Source organism: Anabrus simplex, chromosome 7, assembly GCF_040414725.1.
Source record: "Anabrus simplex isolate iqAnaSimp1 chromosome 7, ASM4041472v1, whole genome shotgun sequence".
NCBI classification, from domain to species: domain Eukaryota; kingdom Metazoa; phylum Arthropoda; class Insecta; order Orthoptera; family Tettigoniidae; genus Anabrus; species Anabrus simplex.
Genome location: NC_090271.1, coordinates 172,436,233 through 172,463,551, shown reverse-complemented (window position 1 = coordinate 172,463,551; position 27,319 = coordinate 172,436,233). Strand labels below are relative to the sequence as shown.

The window sequence follows — 27,319 nt, the reverse complement described above, 5'->3', positions numbered from 1 at the left end:
TTTTTCTAGTCTTCAACGACGGCACTATAAAGGGCTGAAGATGAGTTCTTCAGCAATGGCTTTTTCCTAATACCTGACACAATGCTGCATAAAACTATCAATATTCTCACTGAAAACACTGTGCACTTCGCATAGCAACCGACAAAAACACTTTGAAACACTGCAAGACCGTGACAAAGAGAAAGAACAACGGTGACTTGTGTAACATTCAACTGCATGCCGGAGAGGATCGTAGCTTTAAAAACCTGCGTGTTTCCTCACTGCCCCTCTGGTCCCTTTTGCCATGGCCGATACTGAGGCTCATAGCTAGGTGACCTCAGGCTTTCAAAGGCACTTCCGTGGTCAACTGCATGCGGTCCATATACCGTATTAATTTGCAGCCTAACCTGAAATCTCTGGATATAATTATAAAATAATGCCAAATATTATGTAACAAATATACTGATTACAGAGGACACCTTAGAGCATGCTTCACATGTTCTATAGGTTCTGTATGAGTTGCGCCGAATAAAAGTTGCGCCGAGTATAATTTGCGCCGTGGAGATTCCCCGCCGGGAGTAGAAGTGGTTTGACAGCTGTCTTAAGCATCTGCTACCTGCGCTGCACAGCAGGGGGTTATTTCCAAGTTCAAGGAATGTCTGTGAATATCTGTAGTACTGAGATTTTGAAATTAATATATAAAAAATTTCATTCACTCTATCTTTTTTTTGCTAGTTGTTTTACGTCGCACGACACAGATAGGTCTTACGGCGACGATGGGACAGGAAAGGGCTAGGAGTGGGAAGGAAGAGGCCGTGGCCTTAATTAAGGTACAGCCCCAGCATTTGCCTGGTGTGAAGATGGGAAACCACGGAAAACCATTTTCAGGGCTGTCGACAGTGGGGTTCGAACCTACTATCTCCCGTATACTGGATACTGGCCGCACTTAAGCGACTGCAGCTATCGAGATCAGTATTCACTCTATCAATGTTGGTTTCTTGCATATTTAGAAAACCTGCATCGTATTTATATCAGTGGGTGAAATGTGTATAACTACGTAGTTTGACTTAAGTTACAAACCAAGTGTGGAAACATGTAATCAGTCTTTCAGTCTTATGAAGAATATTCACAGCCTGTTTGTAGCTAACTGATAGGTTCAGGAATAGAATGAATGAAGGATGAAATACCGCTAAAGGAAGAAAATACTGCCGAATGCGAGATCTGACGTGCTTTTGCGGACAAAATTAATGGATGGCAAATGGAATGTAGCGAATTTGTTGAATAAAGAATGACCAGTGAAAACAGAAAAAAACTGTCTCACCCTACGTTTCCCCGACATGCACCCCTTATGAAGTGATAGGTCTCAAGAATGAACCATAGCTACTAACAAAGAAAGGAAATTGTGTGCCCTGGCGAGGCCTGTCGCATTCCTCTGGGTATGAAAGATTAATAAATGACAAATGAAATTGTTTCAAACAGTGATGCTGATATAAATATGAAGAAATCAGAAATAATATTTTGAACGCCAGCTTTGTCCAGCATAAACGCTATCTAAAGTGATCGTAGATTTAACCCCCGGAGCAGTGATGGGAAGCCTACGTTCCATCAGCGTCATGAAGAAGCTTTTTTAATCTTAACAATAACTGAAATTTACAGTTTTCCGTCGCAAATGTTCATTCTATCAGCGTTGTTTCATTATGTCTTATTGAGACGATCTCCGTTGAACTTAAAACAGCCGCTTAAGTATTACTTGAATGATTCGACATTATTTAACAAACCAAGTCTAGCAATACAGAAAGCGGCCATTCGGCCTTGTCATCCTTATGAAAACTAATGCCTATATACATGATTTAAATTTTCGGTAGGTCTATAACCTTGTCAGTGTCTTAAACCTAATATTTACATTGCATATTTACAAAGTAAGCACCGTTGAATGAACGGTTCAGTACTAAATGTCTAATCCAGTTGGAGGATATAAGACATGTTTCTGATGAATTTCTTTACATTAGCGCTTTCCAAATAGACCTCCGTTGCTCTCAAGATCCTTTGGTCTAATTGCACGTAACTTCTTTTTCTTCTTTTGCCCTCAAGATGAAGTTCATTCCTGGCAATCTTAAAATTCGAGCTTTCTGCTTCGGATTTGAGACACAAAATGAGATCTTTAACTCGTGGGTGCGGTCTCCCTAGAATACTGTTAATTTTGTGGTGCCACCCTTCAACAGCATTTGTTGTTCTGTGGCGTCTTCCGTGGCAGTTCCAGATTGCTTGTGGTACATTATGATTTTCAAGCCATTCTTCTACAAAATAGTCCGAAAACTGGACAAGTTTAGGATTCTGTGGCGCTTCTTCGTGGATATAGAGCCAGCCCTCTTCTACATCTTCAGGCTGTCACATTCTGAAACACTAAACTTCCCTGTAGAATTCCAAAACAAGACCTCTAGTTCCTAGAATGATTAATGACCACGGCGCAAGTTATACTGATTTTAACACGGCGCAACTTATACTCGGCGCAACTCATACGGCACCGTTCTATATATTCGCCACTGGTAGACTATGACTCTATTACTTCGGTAGTTTACTTATCAACTGCTGATGAACAGCATACCAGATATTTCAAAGTTTGTCTTATCTAGCCGCTACTATTAAATTTATTAATATGACAGATTAATGCGACTATCTATATTTCATTTTACCAATATCGGTGTCATTTTAAATGACTACGTTTTATCTGTAATATTTTAATATTACGAAAGATGATGATTATACTTGTTGTTTAAAGGAGCCTAGCATCTAGGTCATCGGACCCTAAAATGATAGAGAAAGCGAATTCGTGTTCGAGAAGTCCGAGAGCAACATCATGTTTAATTCTTTAGTGTTATACAGAATGTAACGAACCTGAGTATAACTTCAAGAATGGATTTCACATATAGAAAGAAGTTTATAACAGCATGGGCACGAATATGCATATTTAGAGTTATCGGACTATATGTAGTGCGCTCTAGCACATATTACTGGTACAGTTGCATTTGTTAACATGTGCCATGAATGATGTAGCATTAAATGTACCTTCTAGAATATTGTTGACATGCCATACGAAATGTTTAAAATTCAGGCATCTGCTCGTCCGCGCATTGAGTTCCGAGCATGCTAAAAAATGCCAGGTGCTATGCTCACTGTTCGACAGGCAGTCACAATTCGAATTTGGAAGGTTCCTGCATCACCTCCGGCCTCTCACCGCTGGATTCCGTGGTTCGAATCCCGGTCACTCCAAGTGAGATTTGTGCTGGACAAAGCGGAGGCAAGACAGATTTTTCTCCGGGTACTCCGGTTTTTCCTGTCATCTTTCATTCCGGCAACGCTCTCCAATATCATTTCATTTCATCTGTCAGTTATTAATCATTGCCCCAGAGGAGTGCAACAGGCTTCGGCAGCCGGCACAATTCCTATCCTCGCCGCTAGATGGGGGCTTCATTCATTCCATTCTTGACCCGGTCGAATGACTGGGAACAGACTGTGGATTTTTCACTGCATCGCCTATAGCCGTCGAATACATCAAATACTTTAAGTACCTCCACATGAAAATGTCCAGTGGGTTTTAGTCAGAAGAGCGTGGGGGCCAAGTAATTAGTCCATCTCTATTTTTCAGCGCTCATAATAAAGTGCGTTAATGTGCTTGCAGGAACAATGTGTGGGGGCATCATCGTGCGTGAAACAAACTACTACTACTAAAATGTTTCATTCCTCCCCTGAAGGGGGAGGCGGGCCTCTTAGAGGGTGACGCCGTCTCTCAGGCCGGGAGATTGGTTGTGGTGAAGGAGACGTACGGAGAAGGTGAGGGGGTTGGCGGCCGTGGCCTATACTAGGATCTGTCCCGTCATTCGCTTTAGTGCAGGAGAATGGAAAACCACGGAAAACCATTCTCAGGACAGCTGACGGATGGAGCCAGCCGTGAGGTCCAGTCCTGTCCTGTCTCCCGAATGCAGAGGCGTAGAGCCACAGTGGAGCGTGGCTACCCCTCCTCTACTCGGTTGGCCAGCCAGAGTGCAGAGCTGTTGGACCACGGACCAGCCGTGGCCACTTATGGGCCGAGACCCACTCTGCATCTACCGATCTTAAAAACAAACCTATCTGTCTATCTATCTATCTATCTATCTATCTATCTATCTATCTATCTATCTATCTATCTATCTATCTATCTATGCTTTCATTCTCCACCCTGAATGGGTGGGGCGGGCCACCTAGAGGGTTACGCCCTCTCTCTGGCCAAGAGATGCGGGCGGGTTGGGGAGATGTGAGGGAAGAAGGAGGTGGGTAAAAAATGTGAAGAAGTAGGAGATGGGAGGGGATTTCTAGCCTGTTGGCAAACTATTATATAGTTTTATTTATTTATTTTGTTAGTTACAATTTGGTAATTTTTTCGTAAATACATAAATTTTATAGTTTCTACAATTACATAAATTCATAAGTAAACTCTGTAGTTTTAACAAGGGACTGGGTAGTTTTCCGTTGAGTCCTACGCCTGGCAGTACCATACAAAAGGAGACAGTTTAATATGTAAGTATGCTTGTATGTGGTACACTTGTTCTCTTAGTACACTTACAACCAACGCTGAACATAATATAATTGGCAGTATTGGTGTCTGTACGCTACGTGGAAGATGGAATCTATTTACGCAGGTATACCTGTGGGTGGGTTTAGACAAGGGTTTCCAGAGGTGTGAAGCTAAAGTGAGAATTTAATCCAGAATAAGTTGTTGAGAAGTGAAGGTTGAAAGTTTGATTTGCCGCTGCTTGTAAGTGATGGAGGACTAAAGATCTGAATATTGAGTAATGAAGTGGTCAAGAAACAGATAAGATCTTCGATTGTAGGTGGCGAGAATAGAGAACGGGTGGGTGATGCAGGCTTGTCGATGGTTCTAATGGGAGCTTAGGGGGTGGAGGTGGGGTGTTGATGTGTGTTGGGACAGCGGAGTGTACAATGTTGTTGGCTACAGTGGTCGCAGATGGGATTTTTAGCTGTGCAGTGAGTGGTGGGGTGATTGTTATATATATATCACATCGGTTAAATTGTGGTAGCGGGGCACGGGATGGTTCTACTTTTTGGTGATGTCGGTGAATGGAGACTCCGCTGACCAATATGCGGTCGACGTCTTCGGGTGATGGTAGAAGAATCCGCATCATGTAGGTAGGGTTTGTTGCGTTCTTGATCTGGAATGCCTTCTTAGCAGGGATGCCTTCTGCATTGAGCTCTGCAATGATAGTGTCTTCCGTAATGGAGGGGTCTATAACTCATATAAGACAGCTGAGAAGTCTATAGCGCGCAGGAGGAGGTGGAGATTTAATAGGTGGGGGTCGAAGGGGTTGGAAGGGGGCGCTTGATCCTAGGTGGTGAGATCCTATGACAGTGGTGAGCAGATGGGCAGCAGTGTCCTCGTTGACCTGGTTGATGACTCCTGCAGCAGTTTTTCGGATATCTGCGATGTCTCACGGCGCATGTTGAATCTGAGGAGAGTGGAGAATATGGTCGGATAAGTCAAAAATTCGAACTGGGGAGGAGTGGTTCTGCTGGTGGTGGTAACAGTTGGAGGATCATTCTGCATGGAGACTTCCAAGAAGAGCGGCGGGTGGGTCGGAGGTGCTGGTTCCTGGTGAGCTACCGGGCGATGTGGAGCTTGTTCCTCTTCTGAAGCAGGTTATGGGGCCAGCCTCGTGAATTGAAACTTAAGTCTCAAGTTATCCGCTTGTGGAGCTGGTAACGGTGGAAGGAATATGGCTTGATACTTAGGCGCTGCATAGCTGGACATTATAGCCGACTAGTATGAAACTGCGACTGATTGGCTGAATTCAGTGATGGTGGTGGTGGTGGTAGTGGTGGTGCTAGTCGTGGCTGTTGTGGTGGCCATACAATAAGGCAGATAAGGAAACATGGTGGCTATAGATGTCCCTGGAGATTGGATGGAGTTCACAGGAGATCAAACCACTGGAGCTGGGGTAGTCGTTGGCACGTCCTGAGGTGACACTTGCCGAATTTTCTTTCGTCAACCTGTTCACATCACCTTTTCAATAGGGAACGCTCTACGTGACTGACTTACGGTGTTGAAAATCGTCGAACGGTGAAGGATGAAACACAAACTTACTTCTTGCTTGCTTCTTGTTATTTGCTTTACGTCGCACCGACACAGATAGGTCTTATGGCGACGATGGGAGAGGAAGGGGCTAGGAGTGGGAAGGAAGCGGCCGTGGCCTTAATTAAGGTACAGCCCCAGCATTTGCTTGGTGTGAAAATGGGAAACCACGGGAAACCATCTTCAGGGCTGCCGACAGTGGGGTTCGAACCCACGATCTCCCGAATACTGGATACTGGCCGCACTTAAGCGACTGCAGCTATCGAGCTCGGTACAAACTTTCTACTACTACTAACATGTTTTCATTCCTCCTCTGAAAGGGGAGACGGGCCTCTTAGACGGTGACGCCGACTCTCAGGCCAGGAGATTCGTCACGCTGAAGGAGATGCTCGGAGAATGTGAGGGGGTTGGCGACCGCGGCCTATACTAGGAACTGTCCCGGCATTCGCCTTAGTGCAGGAGAATGGAAAACCACGGAAAACCATTTTCAGGACAGCCGACGGTTGGGGCAATCCGTGAGGTCCAGCTCTGTCCCGTCTTCCGAATGCAGAGCCGTGGCCGCCCCTCCTCTGCTCGCTTGGCCGTCAGAGTGCAGAACTGTTGGACCACGGACCAGCCATGGCCACTTATTGGCCGAGACCCACTCTGGAGCTACCGACCAACACAAACCTATCAGATACGGCTACTTACATTGGGACTCCGGAAATAATTTGCGGGTGTTAAAAACGTATTCAGGTCAATATTATTTTATCCTCAACATGGTTACACATGTAACAAATACAGGAAGTCTCTCGGATTTAATTCCAGCAATTAAAACACGTTAGGGTGTACTACGGTTATAGAATCGGATAAGTCAACAATTAGGCTGTGGTTACGGAACATCTCGCTTCTGCAAGCGCTTTAACGTGCTAATAGCTATGAGACGTTTTCGCGCTTGATCTCGATAGTTGACGGGATGCCAGTGTGAGCGAGTTATTTACAAGCGATAGAGTTCTCTGTAGCTGAAGGGTTATTTTTTAATATGAAAACAGCTTTCTGAAATCTAGATTTACATAGACGAAGGTATTCAGAGCACCCAATTTATAAAATCGACGTGAACTACGTGACTTCCATCATTTGCATAGAGTAGTTAAAGACGACGAACAAAAATGTGTCGAACGTTATCGAATGAGATAATATAAAGGACCTTATTACAAGGCACAGGAAAACATTCCATTTCAGCAGAAGAGCAACTTGAATTTACACTGAGGTAAAGGAATTGATGAAATTAAAATATTTTGAAATAATAATAATAATAATAATAATAATAATAATAATAATAATAATAATAATAATATTGTATTTTCTACATTTTTCTCACATTATACATAATTCTTTGAAAATGTTAAAATCTGAGTGGAGTGGAAAAAAATTCAATTGTCTTCGTTCATTATTTTTTCGCAATCCGTGATTACCACTCTGCTGACAAGCTTCTACTGGCGGGAGGAAACCGATAGCGAACCACTTCACTCGTTTTACTGGCGCTAGATAACGCCAGCTCGCGCGTGATTAAAGAGAAAGTCAAACGCTTCAACGCTGAGCGATGTTTATAAATTGAAGCGCTAGTGGGCGCTAGCTCGCGCGGGTAACCGGTATAGTTGTTCCGTAACCTCATGCATTTCAGGATCCATAAAATTATAACTTTATTTTCTTCTCTCTATATGTGAAGAATTCATTCCTAAAGTTTTACCCAGGTGTTTCGTACACCAGTATACAATGAAGTACGATAGAGCGTGGACAAGGCAGTTGCAGAGGGAGTTATTGTTGTAAGGTTGATTTTGAATAACGGGTTCCCATGTCAATTGGTGATCACAATAGCATCTGAACACTGAATTACATTAACCACCAGCCACATCATATCACTTAATTCCCAGTAATGTTTGCGACAAGAGAAACGGACATAATATTTTTGCTGCATCCGTTTGTTTCATTAACTCACCTATTTCTCTAAATACCGGTAATTTGTTTCTGGGAACGTGAAGCCAGGGTATAACAAATGTACTCAACGTATAAGAAAAGAGCACTTTGAATCACCTGCTCTGTTTCTCCAACGAGAGACACAACTGCTACAGTTACAACAGTCCTTGAAAAGTACGACAAGGTGTCAAGTCAAAACGAGATATCAAAGGGACTACTTTAGTTTTAAGGAGTTGTCCGATAGCTACAGAACTGCCCTGAAATGCCGTAGCTGCCAAATTCCCAGAGTTGCTCAACAAACCTATCTTTCAGGTACGATAAGTACACAGCTATAAACACACTTGTTTCGTATGCTTAGACAATACGAAAGTTCAATCTTCGTATTTCAGTAACAGATGTCCCTACTTACTTGTATGCTTGGATTGTCGTAGCACCGGGAGGGAAGCACATCGCTTGGGTCTGAAAAGGCAATCGTAATGAAGAGATCTTTAAATCGAGAGGAATTTTAATTGAATGAATGGAATTAAAGCCGGAACCGGAACATTTTATCGTTACAGATGGGGTAATTATTGCATGGGTAATCACTATATGGATATTTCACTGCAGACTTAGAATCATCAGAGTTCCACAACGTGTTATAAATGGCATCTGAGCAGTCATATTTTTATTATCAATTAAAAATCGGATTTTTTTCTCACGTTAATAGGACATTTCACTTACTAGCACGTATTATTATCTGCTAAAATTGTAATACTATTTAGGGATCGAAAATCCAAAACGGACCTTCTATGAACAAGACGATCAGTTTATGAGAGCAACGTATAGGCCTAATTCGGAAAATGACCTCCGGTCAATAAATAAATAATTAAACAAATTACATAATATACTATAGCCTCAAATGAGAAGCTGTTTCAGTTGCGGATATTTTTATCAAGTAAAAATATTTTGACCGAGCTCGATAGGTGCAGTCGCTTAAGTGCGACCAGTATCCAGTATTCGGAAGATAGTGGGTTCGAACCCCACCGTCGCCAACCCTCAAGATGGTTTTCCATGGTTTCTCATTTTCACACCAGACAAATGCTGGGGCTATACCTTACTTAAGGCCACGGATGCTTCCTTCCCACTCCTAGCCCTTTCCTGTCCATCGTCGCCGTAAGACCTATCTGTGTCGGCGCGACGTAAAGCAACTTGCAAAAGAAATATATATATATATTGGTCTAAGGAAAGTGATATTTATCAGTGAAATTTTTCTGCAGCGTGTAGAGCATTGAGTAGGTGGATAACGTGACAACATAGCAGCCGCTAAGTTGTCAATTCTGAGGCGAAAACGCTTCCCATTTGGCACAGACTATAGTGTTTCTTGCAATGCTAAAATTAACAGCATCACAGTTGAATGTAATGAATACCCACAGTTCTGCATTTCCGACTTTATAACGGTTACACTCATTACTTCAGGGAAATGCGTTCAATTTGTCACAATTTATACTTCCCACTAAAGCAACGATTGATAGTACGTTGATTTACTTAGAGAAAAGAAAGAAAATTACATGATTTGTATGGTAATTTTTTTATGCAATTTTAAGAATGAGTATATTTGGTAGTTCTTGTTCCTTACCAGTTTCCCAAGCAGAAACTGCTCATTGTTAACCCCCTGGTCTAGATTCTATGATTAATTCATTGCTCATTATGTTTCAGTGTGTGAGTCCTGGAGCTGTGGCTACAGAAATTGGTGATGATAATCCCGAAATGCAAACAGAACAGTTCCTTACAATGCCAAGATTGCAACCAGAAGATTGTGCCGATGCAGTGCTCTACGCTATTTCAACTCCTCCACACGTGCAGGTATTAGATTTATAAATTCAGTGCTGGATTACATTTTGTACGGGTTTGAATTTTTACAACAGCAATTATACCGGCAGTATTTTATTTGTAAATGTTCATGCTGCTTCCACGATGGTAGTATACGAAGCGAAATTGAATCAAGATGCCGAGAAATGAGCATCAAACACTACCACACTGTGGGTTTCAACCAATGTCACCGTAGCGTGCCGTCTTTGGGCCGAGCCCATCACCAGGGAGGCCTTGTTCAAGTCCCTCCCCTGGAGAAGTTTATTTCTTCTATTGGCGCTCTCAAACCGGTAGTAACATCGCCCCGCCAAGCCCATCTGAAGTCGCCCACGAAGCGATCTGACTGGCTAACTTCAGGAGCTAATAAAATGACAACTGCATCGACGTATTTTTATCAAATTACCTTTCAGTATGACCAATGCTCTAGCACTCATATACCCAGTTCACGCTGTTTCCCACCACCTTGTATTTACATCGGTCTGTATTCAGACTGACTTCGCTGTGTGGAAGTGAAAGCTGGGTGGACTCAGAATATCTTATCGCAATGCCGAAGTAAGACATGAAATTGGTAAGAATGATTGCTGGTACAGATAGGTGGAAACTAGGACAGGAGAGTACTTGGAATGAGGAGGTAAAGGTTGTTATGAATGAACTCTATGCCGTACGCATGAGCTAGTTTCATTGGTGAAGTCACGTGAAGCGAATACAGGATAGGCTACCGTATCTAGAAAATTAATGGACTCCGTCGTGGAGGGTAAGAGAAGTAGAGGGAGTCCAAGGCGACGATGTTTAGACTGTTTTTATTACTAATGACCACAGAGACTGGCAGGCTGAACGCCGAATGGCATAGCAGTCTGTAATGATGTGGTTTTTTATGGTGTTTTAACGTCACACCAACACAAACAGGTCTTATGGCGACGATGGGATTGGAAAGGGCTAGGAATGGGAAAGGAAGTGACCATAGCCTTATTTAAGGTACAGTCCCAATGACAATGCTTGTATGAAAATGGAGAAACCACGGCAAACCATATTCAGGGATGCCGACAGTTGGGTTCGAACCCACTATATTCCGAATGCAAGCTGACAGCTACGTGACCCAAACAGCGCAGTATGTATATATATATATATATATATATATAGTATGTATGTACATTGCCGGATGGTCCGGCTCATTGGCTAAATGGTTAGCATGCTGGCATTTGATCACAGGGGTCCTGGATTTGATTCCCGGCAGGGTCGGGAATTTTAACCATCATTTGTTAATTTCGCCGGCACGGGGGCTGGGTGTATGTATGGCCTTCATCATCATTTCATCCTCATCACGATGCGCAGGTCGCCTACGGGAGTCAAATCAAAAGACCTGCACCTGGCGAGTCGAACATGTCCTCGGACGCTCCCGACACTCAGAGCCATACGCCATTTTTTATGTATGTATGGCATGTATGTATGTATTTATATGTTGTGCTTGTTTATTTACATCAGAATGGGCAATATTTGAAAGCTAGTTATAAAACTGTAATTTAAAAGGTGGTGGAAATACAAATAATACTTTCATATTAGTACACTGACAATCAATGTTATTATGCACATATCGTTCCACCTTTCATGTGAAGCAGTAATTACACGCCGAGCTGAGTGGCTCAGACGGTTAAGGCGCTGGCCTTCTAACCCCAACTTGGCAGGTTCGATCCTGGCTCAGTCCGGTGGTATTTGAAGGTGCTCAAATACGACAGCCCCGTGTCGGTAGATTTACTGACACTTAAAAGAACTCCTGCGGGACTAAATTCCGGCACCTCGGCGTCTCCGAAGACCTCAAAAAGTAGTTAGTGGGACGTAAAACAAATAACATTATTATTATTAGTAATCACACAACTTCAGCGTATGGTGAAAGTAGGATCTTCAAAATACAACGTACATTGAAGAAGCAATAAATAAGAATACATTGCCATTTTCAATGTTTCTGTATAAATATATGGGTACATGTCATACTCTTACACATTTTATAGCTGTATTTAATAACCCAATTGAATAGTTTAGCTACGTGTTGGCTTTTGTGTTGGCGGCTCTTGTCTCTGAGGTGTATATTGTTTCCTTAAGACTCACCTCTATGCTTACTTCAGGTTATGCATGCATTTGGTGACTTAACAGGTCAATCTTTGCATACAAAAATACGATTAGGGACAGGGGACAGGGTCTGTCCCGCTGGGTTTTCGTGACGACGACGCCCGACTCTGACTGTGAACGAAATGAAATACATGTTAGATACCGGTAGTGAGTTCAACACAATCTTATTTACAATTGACCGATCATAACTACAAAGAGAAATTAATGGCATAAATAAACGATTAACAGATTTTACAGTTACGTTATTGTACAATCTCAAACAAAATGCCCAGGTATTGGATTTGAAATTGCGATTCCCTTACTTCTTGTATCAGGAATAAGGACTTTTGAATGTACATGTACTTCAGGAGACGTGTCCACTCCTTCAGCATTTCTTGTGTCACTCGCAACACTTGCAAAGATTCTGTTTTTGGTTTTTTCGTGCGTCTTGGAGAACATCTGCCAGTCCTTTGACAGCTCTATCCTTGTTTTCTGGTTCACAAAACCCATATTGTTATCACATTCCGAGAAGAAAAAGTCACATAAATGGAATTTAGCTTTTTCAACACGTGCACTATAGAGTATAATTCCCAAGCAATTGTGAGATGCTTGTTCTGTCCACCGGCTGAATCAACGAAGTGTGAAAGATTCGAACCGTTGAAAACGAAATAGAACAAAAAGTAAGGAACTTCATCAGACCTTTTCTTTTTGACATAAATTCGGGATATATGACAGGATCAATGCGTTCTACTTTAGTAATAAACTCGTTCCATTTACAACCGAAAGAAATGTTTAATATTTTGATGAAAATCTTGCAGTATCATAAGAGACCTGGATACATGAACATTTCTCCTTTAACATTTTACAGATGTTCAGATCTTCACTGATATACAATCTTCTTGAGTCATGCAGATTTCATTACTTGTCCCTACTCGCAACGAAACAATATGTTCATCAACCATTTTATGCATATCGTCACCCAACCTTCGGTATTCGTAAGAATCATTTCCTCATATCAACTGGTGGTAGTCCAGTACTCTTCATCCGTGGACTGAAATGAAATCTTTGTGGCAAACATCAGTCTCATCGACAACATCTATCTTTACTCTAACCTCATACTAGTAAGAAGCTTCACGGAATTGGTTCGTTTCTTCTTGACGTGATCTACGCTCTCATCACAGGCAAACTGAAATTAATGCTGACAAGTTGGAATTTTGATCGTCATTCGAATGTAAGGTAATAAACTAGTTCACAACTAAGTGCCTTTCTTGAAATTTATACGTTCGAAACATTTCAGATGACAGTCTTCATCAACCTCAAGGGCTTAAAATCTGACTTTTTCATAACATCGGTGAGTCTTTACCCTCTTTTTGCTTACATTCTTGAATGTTTCAAGTTCCTTAATCTGAACACATGTCTTGTAAACTAGCATTAACCACTTCGGCAACTAATACACAACAATCAGCTAAAATATACATACTTTAAATGTAAGTCAGAGTGGCGATTGTTCCGCTCATTTTAAATAGAGTTAAATACGTCTTAGGCTACAACAATAACCCCATTTAGCTAAAGGTACACAATAATGCAGATGTTTAAGACTAACAGAAAGTGCAGGAATTGGGAAAGTGTCATAGTCTGCTTTTTCACAGCAGCGAGTGGACATCAGTTGTTCCTTCCTCGCACACTACAAATCTTCAAATCTGTTTTATATGGACTACGATGATTATAAGCGCATGGTTTAATAATAATAATAATAATAATATTAATAATAATAATAATAATAAAACAAAGGACAAAGGACGTTAGATACTGCAAATCTTGCTTATTTTAAGAAAGATCATAGGACCAATATTTCAGGATAATAAGATAATGTTGTTGTTATTTGATTCATCAGTCCTTAGACTGGTTTGATGCAGCTTTCCATGCCTCCCTGTCCTGTGCTAACCTTTTCATTTCTACATAACTGCTGCAACCTACATCTCCTCTAATCTGATTTTCATATTCACACCTTGGCCTACCCCTACCATTCTTACTGCCTACACTTGCCTCAAAAACCAACTGCACAAGTCCTGGGTGTCTTAAGATGTGTCCTATCATTCTATATCTTCTGGTCAAATTTTGTCTAATCGATCTCCTCTCACCAATTCGATTTAATATCTCTTCATTCGTGATCTGATCTATCCAATTTGCCTTCAGGATTATCGTCCATGTTTCACTTCCATACAATGCCACACTCCAGAAGAAAGTCTTCAGAAATATCTTTTTAATTCCTAAATCAATGTTCGTAGTGAGCAGTTTTCTTTTCTTAAGAGAGGCCTCCTTGCTTGTGCTAGCCTGCATTTTATGACCTCCTTACTTCTGCCATCGCTAGTTATTTTACTACCCAAGTAACAATACTCATCTATTTCCTTTAAGACTTCATTTCCTAATCTAATGTTTCCTGCATCACCTGACTTCGTACGACTGCACTCCATTACTTTTGTTTTCGACTTATTTATTTTCATCTTGTACTCCTCACCCAAGACTCTGTCCATAACATTCAGCAATTTCTCCAGATCTTCTGCAGTCTTGGATAAAATAACAATATCATCAGCAAATCTCAGGGTTTTGATTTCCTCTCCTTCGATCGGTGATTCCCTTCCCACATTCGTCTTTGATTTCCTTTATTGCCTGTTCTATATAAGCATTGAAAAGGAGGGGAATAAACTGCAACCTTGCCTCACTCCTTTCTGGATTGCTGCTACTTTTTCAAAGCCTTCGACTCTTATCACTGCAGACTGTCCGGCTCCATGGCTAAATGGTTAGCGTGCTGGCCTTTGGTCACAGGGGTCCCGGGTTCGATTCCCGGCAGGGTCAGGAATTTTAACCATCATTGGTTAATTTCGCTGGCACGGGGGCTGGGTTTATGTGTTGTATTCATCATCATTTCATCCTCATCACGACGGGCAGGTCGCCTATTGGTGTCAAATCAAAAGACCTTCACCTGGCGAGCCGAACACGTCCTCGAACACTCCCGGCACTAAAAGCCATACGACATTTCATTACTGCAGACTGATTTTTATACAGACTGTAGATAGTTCTTCGTTCTCTCTATCTGATCCCGATCATTTTTAGAATCTCAAATAGCTTGGTCCAATCAAAATTATCAAGTGCCTTTTCTAGATCTACGAACGCCATGCATGTGGGCTTGTCATTCTTTATTCGATCCTCTAAGATCAGACGTAAAGTCAGGATTGCTTCACGTGTCCATACATTTCTTCTGAAGCCAAACTGATCTTCTCCCAACTCAGTTTCAACTTGTCTTTCCATTCTTCTGTAAATAATACGTGTTAAAATTTTGCAGGCATGAGATATTAAACTAATGGTGCGGTAGTTTTCACACCTGTCAGCACCGGCTTTCTTGGGAATAGGTATAACAACACTCTGCCGAAAATCGGATGGCACTTCTCCTGTCTCATATATCTTACACACTAAATGGAATAATCTCGCCATGCTGGTTTTTCTCAAGGCAATCAGTATTTCAGAGGGAATGTTATCAATTCCAGGTGCCTTTTTCCTATAAGGTCTCTTAAAAGCTCTGTCGAATTCTGACCTCAAAATTGGGTCTTCCACTTCACCAGCATCAACAGCCTCTTCTTGTTCCAGAGCCATATCTCGTACATCATTTCCTTGATACAGCTGTTCGATATGTTCCTGCTATCTTTCTGCCTTGTCTTCTTTCCCTAGAGGTGGTTTCCTATTTGAACTCTTAATATTAATACACCTCGATTTCCTTTCTCCGAAAGTTTCCTTCATTTTCCTGTATGCAACATCTACCTTTCCTACGACCATAGAACTTTCAACATCCTTGCAGTTCTCCTTCAGCCATTCTTCATTAGCTGTCCTGCACTTTCTATCCACTTCATTCTTTAATCGCCTGTATTCTTTTCTGCCCTTTTCATTTTTTGCATTCTTGTACTTTCGTCGTTCATCAATCAGGTCCAGTATATCCTGAGTTATCCATTGATTCTTAGTTCATCTTTTCTTTCGTCCTAGCATTACTTCAGCAGCCCTAGAGATCTCATTCTTCACGACTGTCCATTCTTCCTCTATTGTTTCGTTCAGGTTTTTTTATTTAGTCCTTGTGCAACATGTTCCTTGAAATAGTCCCTCACACTCTTTTCTTTCAACTTGACTAGATCCCATATTCTTGCATTCCTTCCTTTCATCAATAATTTCTTCAACTTCAGATGGCTTTCATGACCAACAAGTTGTGGTCAGAGTCCTCGTCTGCTCCTGGTGAATTTTTGCAATCCAACACCTGGTTTCTGAATCTCTGTCTAATCATAATAAAGTCTATTTGATACCTTCCAGTGTCTCCAGGTCTCATCCACGTATACAGCCGTCGTTTGTGGTGTTTGAACCAAGTATTAGTAAGGACTAAAGTATGATCGATGCAGAATTCCACCAGCCGACTTCCTCTTTCATTCGTTTGTCCCAATCCGAATTATCCTACTGTATTACCTTCTCTTCCTTGGCCTACCACTGCATAGGGCAATACACATAAAGAATGAAACACTCTACAAGAAAATTGAAAAGCTCTCAGATACTATGCGAAACAGAAGGATACATTTTTACGGTCATCTTCTCAGAATGAACTTTAATAGATTAAGCAAACAAATCTTTGACTTCTTCCATAACCGCACAACAAAAACCAACTGGTTTAAAGAAACTGAAAAATACATAGTAGAATTAAAAATTACAGAAAATTCACTGTTCGATGAAACAGCTGAAGTAATAACTAAAGACGAAAATGTAAGGTTCCAAGACAAATCTACATTAAAAACCAAACCTGTTATCTCGGAGGAAGAGAGGAATCGAAGATCAGAATGAATGAAGAAATACTGGGAACTAAGAAAAGAACAACACACAGAGAGATTGATTCGGCGTACCCCAAAATATGGTGAAAAGAAAGAATATAGTGATAATAATAATAATAATAATAATAATAATAATAATAATAATAATAATAATAATAATATTAATAGTTGTTACCGTGGTTTGGTGGATTAGCAGAGGTGAAAGAAGGTGCCGGGATGAATGGGTCGAACTACAGAATCAAAGTTAATTTTAAAATTTCAAATAAAGGTTATATTTTTGGATTTTAACGATCAATCAACGACAAAACCTTAACAACATTTACTTTGGGAATAACAATTTGTAAACAAGACTAGAAAGATCCAAGATAACTCTCTCTGGCTACACGCCCCTAATTTTACAAAAGCACAATTTATTCAAAGGGGCAGAAAACCCCTACCACATGAAGCACTTGCTCCCAACTTTTAATCTCAAGCCTCCCAGAGGACTTCTTACAACACCAGAAAAGAGCAGACGCGCTCTCAGTTTTTCAAGCCTATTTAAGGCAATGTCAGACTTTACAATAAATTGCCATCAAGGCACAACTTACAACAATTGAAACAGGGGTAACTCGTTCTCAACCTACTGGGCCATAGCAGAAAATAACAGGTTAAGTAATTGGCCCGCAACACCAAGTTGAATGGAGGCGTGTACTTGCACTCCTACATGAAACTTCTTAAAACCTAAAAGGTACTAGGCCGATGAAACAGGGGCTATTCCCAAGCTATGGAGGTGACCCGTATAAGGAAGAAATTTAAACATTAAGGAAGAGAAGAAAATCAGTTACCAAAACACACGCACCTCTAATCAAAATAAAGGGGACCTCGACAGGGTAAGGCACTCTCTATCCCCGATTTATAGTTAAAGATATTTACATAAGTCGGCAAAAATTACATTACAGAAAAGTAGGTTACATGGTAAAAGTTTCGGATCTTTCCTGCGGGTTAAACTTCTGAGCTAGCAAGAAAATAAAGATGTTAAACGGCCATTACCTTACTGAAGAGCTGCTGCCTGATGAAAGAGGCGCTTCCCGCCTCCTGCTACACGTCCATACACTAGGTTAGATGTTGATGAAGTGGCCAGGAGACGTGAAAATCAGCAGTTTTTATACCCTCGGGAAAGGTTGGAGACCTTTCATGAATAAAACAGCCACACCCACTTAGTTTTATTGGTCGCTTAGAGTTACACACCAAAATCGAAGAAGAAACCTGTGATTGGTAGAAAATTAATTACAGAAATTCTTGATTGGTTAAAATCAAAACAGGCTGAAAGACAGGATAAATATTGCCAACTCAAAAATGAATGCACTAAATTTAGTAAAGAACAAACTTGCGAATACCAAATTTCTTCAAATAAAGTTCCTTCACTTCGCACCAGGGTGCATGATCATAGTTTCTTGCAGAGGCATCTATGAGAGAATGTCCAAACTTCTTGATAAATAGTAAACAAAAACACGTCGAAATTCACACAGTGACATCTTCAGAGGAAAGGTTTAAGTAGGTCCAGTTTTAAGTTCAGAGTTTCTCCTGTAGAGGAGGATTTATTGGCGCAAGATTTAAAGGTGCGGCGTAGGGGTGTACCACCCGGTACAATAATAATAATAATGCTATGGGCTTTACGTCCCATTACCTACTTTTATGGTTTTAGGAGACGCCGAGGTGCCAGAATTTACTCCCACAGGAGTTCTTTTACATGCCAGTAAATCTACCAACACGAAGCTGACGTGTATGAGCATGTTCAAATACCATCGGACTGAGCCAGGATCGAACCTGCCAAGTTGGGCGCATATTTTAACAGGTTTATGGTACCTCTAAAAAGAACAGAATCAACTCAAAATTGTAAAAATGTAGACACCAACGTTTTTTGCTCTGGCGTGTCATATGGTATTAATCGCAACCCTGTGCGGCGGGTACGTCGCAGTGAAAAAAAGGAAAAGTCCCTGAAGCACGGGTCATCTACCCTACAGCAAAGACGTACAGAAACTCCTACAGGAATCGTTCGGTGTAGAGATTGCTCTCTCGTGATTTCTCTTCGGCACTGCACAGTTTCCGAGCGCCTTAGCTGTTCGTCAGTGCGTCTGCGCAGTTGTGCACTTGAATATAAGTAGGTGAGGTAGAACAATTCTTAGAAAGGAACTCAATCAATCATCAAAGAAATTTCACTCAGAAGAGCACCTTAAAACCTTCACTGGCCTTACTTGGGAACACGCTGAATTTTTCCGCGATGTGTTGGTGCTGATGCGGAACTCATCATGCAGAGATGTCATCCAAGTGATTGTTATATTTTTTTCAAATTTAGCACTGGTATTTCTAACACCATTCTTCTTTCTCTTGGATTTCTTTCACCAGGGGTCGGCAAGTTTTATTGGTATCGCCTAGTGTTATGGCCGGATGCATTTCCTGATGCCAACCCTATGTGGATAAATGTATTCAAAATTGGGTATTTCTAAAGTTGTTTATAGTATGACATTGATACCTATTTGGCCAGGGTTCGATGCCACCACATCCCACATCCTCCGCTGTATCTTCCGGCTCCTTCAGGTTGTGTAACGTCCTTGGCTAAAAAGGAACTTCATCTACCTTAAAGGTCTACAATGTGGAAGGAAATTCTAGGAATGCTACATTACAGCAAATATATAGGCATCGATTTTCAATTATGAGCTTTAATTGACCTCGTTACGGCAAAATTATCATGAAATAAACAAACAATATTCAAGAACACAGTGGACAAAACCCTGTACAGAAATGTAATAACGACTTCAAAGTTTGCGGTGAAATTCCGCTTCAAAATTTTAAAATTATATTTTCACAAGATAAGATGTTCATTTCCTCTTTTAGGTTTCCTCCACATAAGCCTTCTACCATCAACGACCATATTAATAACTTCAACTACTTTGTAGTCATTAGCGAATGCCCACACAAAGAAACTAGTACATACTTCACTTTCAAACAATGCGGTAAAACATAAAATTCTATGAGACGCACGACCAGTGGCTGACTATTCCAAATCACCAAAACAAATGACGGAAAACACATCACACACAATAGCTCACGATTTTGGGCCCGGGACTTCCCAAAACTACACAAAAAAAAAAAAAGACAAAGAGACGACCATAGGACGGAACCTATGTTGAACCTAAGACAGCCGGGCTGAGTGGCTCAGACGGTTAAGGCGCTGGCCTTCTGACCCCAACTTGGCAGGTTCGATCCTGGCTCAGTCCGGTGGTATTTGAAGGTGCTCAAATACGTCAGCCTCGTGTCGGTAGATTTACTGGCACGTAAGAGAACACCTGCGGGACTATATTCCGGCAGCTCGGCGTCTCCGAAAACCGTAAAAGAGTAGTTAGTGGGACGTAAAACAAATAACATTATTATTATTATTATTATTATTATTGAACCTAAGACATAAAACAAATACAAACAATTATATAGATATAATTTCCTTGGTAATATATACAAAGAAAACGCCCAACATACGTGACTGTACCGCCGGGAGCCACTGTGTGTGGCGATGTCCTTGGTTTGCCTGGGAATCGAACCGGCATTAACCTGGCTGTCATGGACGACACCTGAAAAACCCTGTCTAAAGGACGTTATCTAAGGATCGTAATCCTTCTTAGCATTATTACCTAGTTACAATTCTGTATTTGACATGTCGGTGGTAACTGACACAGAATAAATTAACTAGCTTGTTTTCTGATGTTGGGACATGAAACATATTTTCCTGGTGAATGGTTAGCAAAGAAAAAATGCCACTAACCCCAGGCCTATGACAAACACTCGCCTCCAGCCCTCATAAATTTCATCGAAGCGGTCACCAGAGGACACGCCTAACTCCTCGGTCAGCTGAGATTCTCTTTCTTCTTAAAATTCCCTGTCCACCAATGAGCTCACTATTCTAAACAAATCACGGGCATTCTATCCTTTAGAGAACATCAGGGAAACATATCCTATCAAACTCAACGCGAAGTGTCATGCTATTTTCTAGCATACAGTACATAATTAAATTATGCTTCCGTGTCGGACTAATTGACTCATTTAAACTAACCATATCCCATCTACGTATTCCTTGGTTCATGTCCCGCAAAATGCAACTCAACAATATCCTATTCCATTAATTTTCCATCTCACCATTTAACTCGAAATTCCTCAAATTGAACTAGGTAGCTTCAAAACTCTATGCATTTACTTTACACAAGATCATCCACACAAGAAACCCTGGCTACACATGGGGGGTATTAGGTTCCATTCCAGGCTGTACACACTTCACAAGATGAAGCACAGTCACGTTCTTATAAAAAAAACATGCAAAATTACCTCCATGAAATTGAGTGCTTGCTATACATTATTACAGATTACATGCATCACAGAAAAGACAATGCAGTTCCAACACTATCGAAAATTCCCTAAGAGCTTTCCCAATCCTGCAAACACTCCCCATTACTATTTCTACCTATTCCCTGTTTTAATTTTGAAACATAGATAACCTTTCATTAACTTACCCCAAGGAAATTGTAATTACATGCAAATATCCCCAATCGCAGCTCACTCCAGCGGTCTCCCAAGTAAAAAAGTTCTCGGCTTGGGTATAGCCCAATAACACTTTTTCTGAAAAAACAGCACCAATCTTCACAAGTATATGGAACACACACCTCCCAGCACTGTTTATGCATTCATCAACTTATCCTCCCTAATACAACTGTCCGAGTCGTTGGCTGAATGATCAGCGTACTGGCCTTCGGTACAGAAGGTCCCGGGTTCGATTCTCGGCCGGGTCGGGGATTTTAACCTTCATTGGTCAATTCCAACATCCCTGCAACTCACACACTACACATAACACTATCCTCCACCACAATAACACGCAGCTACCTACACATGGAAGATGCCGCTCACCCTCATCGGAGGGTCTGCCTTACAAGGGCTGCACTCGGCTAGGAATAGCCACACGAAATTATCATTACTAATACAACTTCGATTGTATTTCACTGTTATTTATTTCTTCCCTTTTCCTTCTAAGCTGAACAACTTAAATCTCTGCATTCATGATCAAAATAATGTGTGCGTTTGATTAACGTTTATAATCCGTGAACTTCCGTAATTTCTAAAGCACAAATTCCAATCTTACTCTGGATTAATATTCATAGTACACTTTCCTTCCCACCATGCGTTATGCCTCACTCACACGAGTGTCTTGAACACGAGCTGTTAATTACAAATCACGTATCCTTAAGATTTTAAATTCAATAACTTGCCTGATTTGTCACATCACTTCCAGTCACAATTACACTGTTTATGTGGTTCATCTCACTACAACTGCCTTCCGCAAAAAGGAATATTTATGCCACTGCCCGACACGTCTGAACACATGGGCACTAGTTCATCAACTCTCTTGTGGCCTCCCTGTTCGTCTCTTAAATACACACACCCGGAGTCACGCAAACGCCACCCTAAGCTCCCCACCATAATTTTCATTATCTGTGATCTAGTGGTAGTACTATATAGGTGATATGGTCAAAGTGTAGTTCAAGACCTAATTTGACCATCTGTCATGCGGAAAGTACACCGATCGTTCTTCACATTAAGATCTTTGTTGGCATAGACACGCTTCTTTCGACATGCCGCCTATGCGTCTGGTATCATTGCGTAGCCTCTGGTAGTAGCGGAGCAAGGGGGATTCAAACACAATGGGTGCTGTGTCAGCATTTCCCCCACGAGGTCATTGACCCCGGCCAAGGTCATTGACCCCACGACGTCATGACCACGTGACCGTGACGTCACACCACGTGCTCTTGTTTGTAAACAAAGCCACGTGCTTGGCCACGTGCTTTTTGACATGTATCAAGGTGACAGCTGTCATCTTGACGGACCCTAACCTCACTTTAAGGACAACAGAGCATCGCTAACTTCACCGCTGCCATCTTGACGGAGCTAAACCTCACCGTTGCCACCTTATGCACGTGGTGGCGGGCAACTTAAAATTCACGTGCTTTTTTGACACCTGTCAAGATGACAGCTGTCATCTTTAACCATGTGGGCGCGGAATTTAAAATACACGTGCTTTTTGACAGCTGTCAAACGGACCCTAACCTCAGTTTGAATGACAACAGAACATCGCTAACATCACTGCTGCCATCTTGACGGGGCTAAACCTCATTGCTGCCATCTTACGCACGTAGTGGCGCGGAATTTGAAATCCACGTGCTTTTTTGACAGCTGCCATCTTGACAGACACTAACCTTACTTTTGTGGACAAAAGAGCATTGCTACCTCAGTGTTGCTATCTTAACTCACTGATGCCACCTTATGCATGTAGGGGCGCGGAATTTAAAATCCACGTGTTTTGACAGCTGTCAGGTCCTAACCAAGTGGGTATGGATTTTAAACAAGTAAATGCGGCTAACCTCAGTGCTGCCATCTAACAGACCCTAACCTCACTGATGCCACCTAGGCGCGCGGAATTTAAAATCCACGTGCTTTTTGACAGCTGACAGGTCCTAACCACCTGCACTTGTTTTGCCGCGGAGTTTAAACAAGTGAACATGGCTAACCTCACTGCTGCCATCTTGACGGAGCTAAACCACACTGTTGCCACCTCATGCACATAGAGGTGCGGAATGTGAAATCCACATGCTTTTTGTCAGCTAACGAGATGACAGCTGTCATCTTTAACCACGTGGGCGCGGAATTTAAACAAGTAAACTTACTGCTACCATCTTAACAGTGTGAAACCTCACTGCTATAATCTTAACCATGTAGGGAGTGCGGAATTTAAATTTACCTCGACGGGACTTAGCCACGCCGCGAAATTTTTTGAACGATCCTAAAGCCATGAGGCCTAACTACAGGCAAGCTGCCCTTCTCGGCAGGTTCTCTCCTGACATAGTTTCCATACAAGCTGCCCTTCTCTACAAGACCCTTCCCGACATAGTTTTAAAGTAAGCTGCCCTTCTCGACAAGACACTTCTTCGACATAGTTTTATGCGTGGTACCCTTCTCAACATGTTCCTTCCCGACGTAGTTTTGAAACAAGCTGGCCTTCTCGACATGGTCCCTTCCGACACTATTTTGGAGAGAGGATTAAGCAAGCTGCCCTTGACGACATAATTCCTTCCCGACAATCCATATGGCAAAAGGGAAAAGAGCACCACCTCCTCATCCGTTTGGCAAAAGGGCAAAAGGGCTCCTCCTCCTGGCAAAAGGGCAAAAGGACTTCTCATTATTTGCCTGAAAAAAGTGCACCTCCTCCTGGCAAAAAGGCTCCTTATTTGCCTGGAAAAGGGCTCCTCCTCCTCATCCGTATAACAAAAGGGCTCCTCCTCAGAGGAAACCATCTTCAAGGATGTGATTAAAATATGTAGTCCCCGAGCTAAAATTTAGAACCTGTGAGCCCACACCAAATCAGCCTCTTAGCCAATGAATAAAACTAATCTCTTTAGGTTTAATCGTGTTACAGAGGACATGGAACATACTATAGTTATATTTTAAGTAAAGATTTTAGTCGACTCTTACATCAGGTGTTTAGAACACTGAATGTCTGATTTATCATTTAAAGTTTAAACGTTGTAAACGTGTGATATGTAACATATGAGTTCCTGTTATTCGTGATAGATGCCATACTTTATCATGTTACACAATTATGTTTTAGAGTATTACAGTGTTGTTGTACAGAGAAGCGTTCTTCGGCAGTAACTTTTACCTCACACAGTTTGCAGAATAATATCACTCCGTTCGTACTGAATATGTTTTCACCAAACTCACGAACAGAACTTCGCAACTTCCCACAAATTGAGACTTTCGTTTTAGGCATATTGAAAGGAACTGAATGACTGAAGGTCCATAATGACCAAGGTCATTCAGTGTGTTGAAGGTGGAAGAGGGAAGGGTGAAGGAGAGAGATAAGAACAATGACAAATAACTGCAGATTTACCTCTGCTTCCGTGTAAACAATAGCCCAGTTTCTAGGAATTGGCCCAGCTAGCAAACAATAGCTCCTACCTGTTAGAAACATTCCATACACTATAATGGTTCTTCAGTAGTATATTCCAGTCTATATTGAAAAATAATTTCTAGAGTTTATTCTGATTTTTATAAAACGAAATTAAAATGCAAATTACCAAAATATGCCATAAAACTTAAGAGAGCCTAAATATGCACTTATATGCCCAATAAAACCTGTTTAATTTTGATTATCGTGCTTGGAAACGTGTTGAAAATACAAGACTATAAGATATAATGTTAAGGGAAAAATATGACTTGTCATAGAAATCCGCCCCTACTTATTAATATATGCTGTTCTTATTTTCATTACAGATTCACGAGATCATCATCAAGCCTGTGGGCGAACAATTTTAGGTGATTTTGGCCAGCCACTGTCATGCACATTCATCATAAGGAGCACTAGGACACAACACTACTTGTCTTTCAGCTGAATTAAAATTGTGGTAATTCTAGTTAAGTATTAAAGGTTGCTGGCATCCAGAATTATTTTATTAAACAGATGTTGTCTGTTTAGAAAAAATAATTTTTCCCAAAACATTTAGAGTATGCATTTCCTTCTCCTTATCTTTGAGGTTCTGCTCTTCAAATAATGTGACTGATAATGTGGTGTACTAAGATGACAGATAAATATACAGTCCACAACCTTTAACAGCCTTGGCATCTACCAGGTTTGGAAATGGCAAAAAGTCACAGGTAACATCTTCATTGCTGCCGATAATTGGGACTTAATCTACCATATCTCAAATACACGTTCACAGCTATACGACCCATACTGTAAAGCTAAATCACTCAAACATTAAAGTCAAAGCTCAACAAATGGGCTAGTGCAAATCCAAATATTGGGCATGATAGATCATGTTTGGCTTAGGTTTCCATTTCAGTGTCAAATGATGATGCCTTTCTCATGGACTGTAGCTGCTTTCTACTCATCAACTATCTCATCTTACTTCCAAACCTCACAATGGCAGGTCAAATGTAGCAAGAAACGGTGATTTATCTTCCTCACTTGCAACCCCGTCCAAAATCATATATCGTCAACCTCACACAGCAAGTTAGTTATGTTTATGATGTCTTAGAGACAGGGAGTAGAACTTAACATGAAGTACAAATGGAAATGGAAAAAGTTGTTGTTATAGCACCGAATAAGACAGTTAACAAAATAAGTAAATGAAATACTTTTTAGATTGATGAGGATTGTTAAAAATTCAACATAACTGTCTTACTTTGCAAGGAATTCCTTGTTACGTCTCTTCTAATCCTGTAGTTCCTCTAGACCGAGCTGAAATTCACACACTCTCTCTTACGTCAAGCACCAAGTGAAATATCAATGCTCAAGGAACAATCTAAAAAGTGTGCCTAGAACAGAAGATTTTACTTGAATCTGTTGACAGTTCTTCCCTCTCAATCAAGCTAATATTTGACATTTGACAGTTCTTCCCTCTCGGTCAAGCCAACATTTGACATTTGACAGTTCTTCCCTCTCGATCAAGCTACCATATGACATTTGACAGTTCTTCCCTCTCAATCAAGCTAACATATGACATTTGACAGTTCTTCTCTCTCGATCAAGCTAACATTTGACATTTGACAGTTCTTCCCTCTCGGTCAAGCTTACATTTGAAATTTGACAGTTCTTCCCTCTCGATCAAGCTACCATATGACATTTGACAGTCCTTCCCTCTCAATCAAGCTAACATATGACATTTGACAGTTCTTCTCTCTCGATCAAGCTAACATTTGACATTTGACAGTTCTTCCCTCTCGATCAAGCTTACATTTGAAATTTGACAGTTCTTCCCTCTCGATCAAGCTACCATATGACATTTGACAGTTCTTCCCTCTCAATCAAGCTAACATATGACATTTGACAGTTCTTCCCTCTCGATCAAGCTAACATTTGATATTTGACAGTTCTTCCCTCTCGATCAAGCTTACATTTGAAATTTGACAGTTCTTCCCTCTCGATCAAGCTAACATTTGGCATTTGACAGTTCTTCCCTCTCGATCAAGCTTACATTTGAAATTTGGCAGTTCTTCCCTCTCGATCAAGCTAATATTTGACATCGGACAGTTCTTCCCTCTCGATCAAGCTAACATTTGACATTTGACAGTTCTTCCCTCTCGATCAAGCTAACATTTGACATTTGACAGTTCTTCCCTCTCGGTCAAGCTTACATTTGAAATTTGACAGTTCTTCCCTCTCGATCAAGCTACCATATGACATTTGACAGTTCTTCCCTCTCAATCAAGCTAACATATGACATTTGACAGTTCTTCTCTCTCGATCAAGCTAACATTTGACATTTGACAGTTCTTCCCTCTCGGTCAAGCTTACATTTGAAATTTGACAGTTCTTCCCTCTCGATCAAGCTACCATATGACATTTGACAGTTCTTCCCTCTCAATCAAGCTAACA

At 41.2% G+C, this 27,319-nt stretch overlaps 1 protein-coding gene across 1 annotated transcript in view; it reads left to right on the top strand.

Moving 5' to 3' along the window:
* Positions 1-25,399, top strand: part of LOC136877425 (farnesol dehydrogenase) — a 49,710-nt gene extending 24,311 nt beyond the window's left edge. The window contains exons 5-6 of the mRNA XM_067151447.2: positions 9,755-9,901; positions 25,216-25,399. Coding sequence (XP_067007548.2) covers positions 9,755-9,901; positions 25,216-25,257 — 189 coding nt within the window. The 3' untranslated portion in view covers positions 25,258-25,399. The remainder of the gene's footprint in view (positions 1-9,754; positions 9,902-25,215) is intronic.
* Positions 25,400-27,319: the final 1,920 nt, after the last annotated feature.